General features: G+C 59.4%; 1 protein-coding gene across 1 annotated transcript in view; it reads right to left on the bottom strand.

Moving 5' to 3' along the window:
• SPRG_21385 (hypothetical protein) overlaps window positions 1-2,593 on the bottom strand; it is a gene marked incomplete at both ends in the record, with an annotated part of 4,025 nt that extends 1,432 nt beyond the window's left edge. The window contains 10 exons of the mRNA XM_012353850.1: window positions 152-272; window positions 321-423; window positions 470-611; window positions 662-1,247; window positions 1,299-1,471; window positions 1,526-1,613; window positions 1,656-1,799; window positions 1,856-2,093; window positions 2,147-2,359; window positions 2,402-2,593. Of these exons, the coding sequence (XP_012209240.1) occupies window positions 152-272; window positions 321-423; window positions 470-611; window positions 662-1,247; window positions 1,299-1,471; window positions 1,526-1,613; window positions 1,656-1,799; window positions 1,856-2,093; window positions 2,147-2,359; window positions 2,402-2,593 (2,000 nt within the window). The remainder of the gene's footprint in view (window positions 1-151; window positions 273-320; window positions 424-469; window positions 612-661; window positions 1,248-1,298; window positions 1,472-1,525; window positions 1,614-1,655; window positions 1,800-1,855; window positions 2,094-2,146; window positions 2,360-2,401) is intronic.
• Window positions 2,594-2,600: the final 7 nt, after the last annotated feature.

Below are 2,600 nucleotides of genomic sequence, written 5' to 3'. Positions count from 1 at the left end.
AAAGCGCGCTGGCGCGGGCCCACTTTTGCGCCGCGGCGTCGGTCGTGTTGATGGCGAGGTTCCACGTCGCGCTGCCGAAGGACACCGAGCAGCGTGCCGTCCAAGCGTCCAGACTTTGGTTGTCTTGTCGATCGCGCAGGTTAAAATGCACGCGACGGGCGACTCGACGAGCGTGACGCACTTGATGGCCATCGTATGCGCTTGCCACGCACTCGTCACGGGCGGCGCCGGTATGATTGGCGCCGACGTTGTTCGGTCGACGGTGGCGGCAGCTACAACGCCCGTGATATCGCTCCCTATGGAATCGAGGCATCGCTTACTGCCGTCGCCGTCCCGCTCGATGCGGCGCCGTGGGTTGTATGACTTGGACGTGTGCGGCAAGAGCGACTCGTCGGCGGCGGCGATTTGGTGCTGCCGCAGCACCTACAGAACCGTACATCAAACAAACAATTTTTGAAAAATGACGGACAGGGTAGAGGTCCCAGCAGCGAAGCATGCCGCTATAGTCGCCCACATAGACGAGCTGTCGACCGCTCGTGATGCCTTCGGCAACGGCGTCACCGCCAAACGGGTCGTAGAGCGTGTTCAAGGTCGCGACAGAGGCCGTGGGACTACCATCCAAGATGCGTCGGTTGCCAACGACATTTCATGTCGAGTCTACCTCGCGGCGTCAATCGAAAACTGGCAGAGACGCGTGGGATGAGCTGCAGGTCGAACCGAGTGCAGCACGATCATGCCGTTCTCGTAGCCGCTGAGTACGATTGGGTGCGGGTCTAGAAACGCAACCGCGTTGACCTCGACGCTGTGCTCACTGTACGCTTGCTCCAGTAGAAAGTAGACGTAATCCCAGATTTTGAGCGAGCCATCAGCGCTGCCGGTTGCGACGAGACCCAGGTGGTACGAGTAGGCCATGCACTTGATGTCGGCGCGATGGGCTTGCGCAATGCAGCGCAGGAGGGGCTTCTTCGAGTCGTCGTCGTAGAGACGAAGCGACCGGTCCCAGGACGCCGTGAGCACGACCTCGTCCTCCTTGCAGTACAGCATGCACGACACTTGGCCCGAGTGGCGCGGGAAGCTCTTGAGAAGCGCGCCGTTGAGGTAGTTGAAGACGAGCACGTCGCCGCCGAGCGTAGAGAGCACAAATTTGCGCTCGCGGGCGTCTAAGACCACGTGCGTGATGTCGCTACGACAGAGGCCGCGAAACACATGCAACAGTGTCCCTTTCTGTGCGTCCCAAATCTGAACGTCTACGAGGGTTACGTTAAACTAGACCACAAGGACACGCGATTGGTGCCCACCGCGGTCGGTCGTTGTGAGGAGCGTCAACGTGGTCGTGTTCAACACGATCGCGCTGGATGCATAGTGCTTGGGCTTGAGCCGGACGCGGTGGATCCATTTCAAATGGAAGCCCGAGGCGAGGATCGTGGCGCCGTTCGTAAAGAGTGTAAACGCGTTGGGCTTCCACGGGTACCTAGAGATAGATGATGGATGGATATATAGATGGATAGATAGATGATCGACGTACTGGCCGTTGCCAAAGCGAAAGGTCTGGAGACACCGGTCGTTGTCGTCCATGGACACGAGGTTGGTCATGTTCCACCACTTGAAGTAGCCTAGTATCAATGTATCAGCGGAGTATCATGTTTGCGAGCAACTGCCTTCGTCGTCGAGGCTGATGGCTTGGCCGAGTTGCGGGATCGTTTGAATGCACAGGATCGGCGACGTGTGTCCCGAGAGCTTGAAGATGGGCGCGATGCTCAGCCCCGAGACGTCCCATCCGAGCATGTCTCGCTCAAACCCTATTCAAAACCCACGAAACTCAATGCACAACACTCAAAACAACATTGAGGACTACCCGTACTCACGAACACCGAGTCCGAGTGTTTGACGAGCTTTCGGACGCCGCGCTTGTGGCCGCGCCGGGTGCTCTTGCACTCCAAGCTCGCCGGATCCCAAATTTTGATGAGCGAGTCCATCCCGCAGGACACGAGCGTCTCGTCGTTGACGAGCAGCAGATCCTGGACCATGTCCTTGTGCGAGCGCAGGACGTCCGTGCAGACAGCACTGCACGACTTCTTGCTCTTGGCCACCACCTACCGACCACATATTTAACACTATCAATGTGTCAATGTAGCAGTTGCCCTACGCGCCAAACCAGAATCGCATTGTCGGTCGCGAGCGAGAAGATGCGCGAGGCCGTGGGCGCCCACTCGAGAACACGCTGCGGGTGCTCCGTGCTCGCAACGTACACGGGCTCGGGCGACTCGGTCATGAAGAGCGCGTTCGGCTGCCAAAACGTCAGCTTCAAATCGCCGGCCGCGATCACGAGCAGATCCAGGCTTGCGAGGTACTTGATGACCTACTACGCGTGAAGCCAAGGGCGCGTGGAGAGATGCTCGACCTGCACGGGGCTGCGCTCGGAGCGCACTTGGTCCTGGTCCTTGCGGTAGCCGTGTTGGTAGCAGAGCGGGTGTAGTTCGTGCAAGAGCGGCAGCGTGAAAGCTGGCGTCGTCGGCGGGTCTGCCGTTCGCGGCGGCTCGTTCTGCTCGGTCGCGCCGCTCTCGGCGGCCAGAATCGCCGACGGATCAAACACCTAGTCG

Source organism: Saprolegnia parasitica (assembly GCF_000151545.1).
Source record: "Saprolegnia parasitica CBS 223.65 unplaced genomic scaffold supercont2.137, whole genome shotgun sequence".
Lineage (NCBI taxonomy): Eukaryota > Oomycota > Saprolegniomycetes > Saprolegniales > Saprolegniaceae > Saprolegnia > Saprolegnia parasitica.
This window is presented reverse-complemented; position numbering and strand designations above follow the sequence as displayed.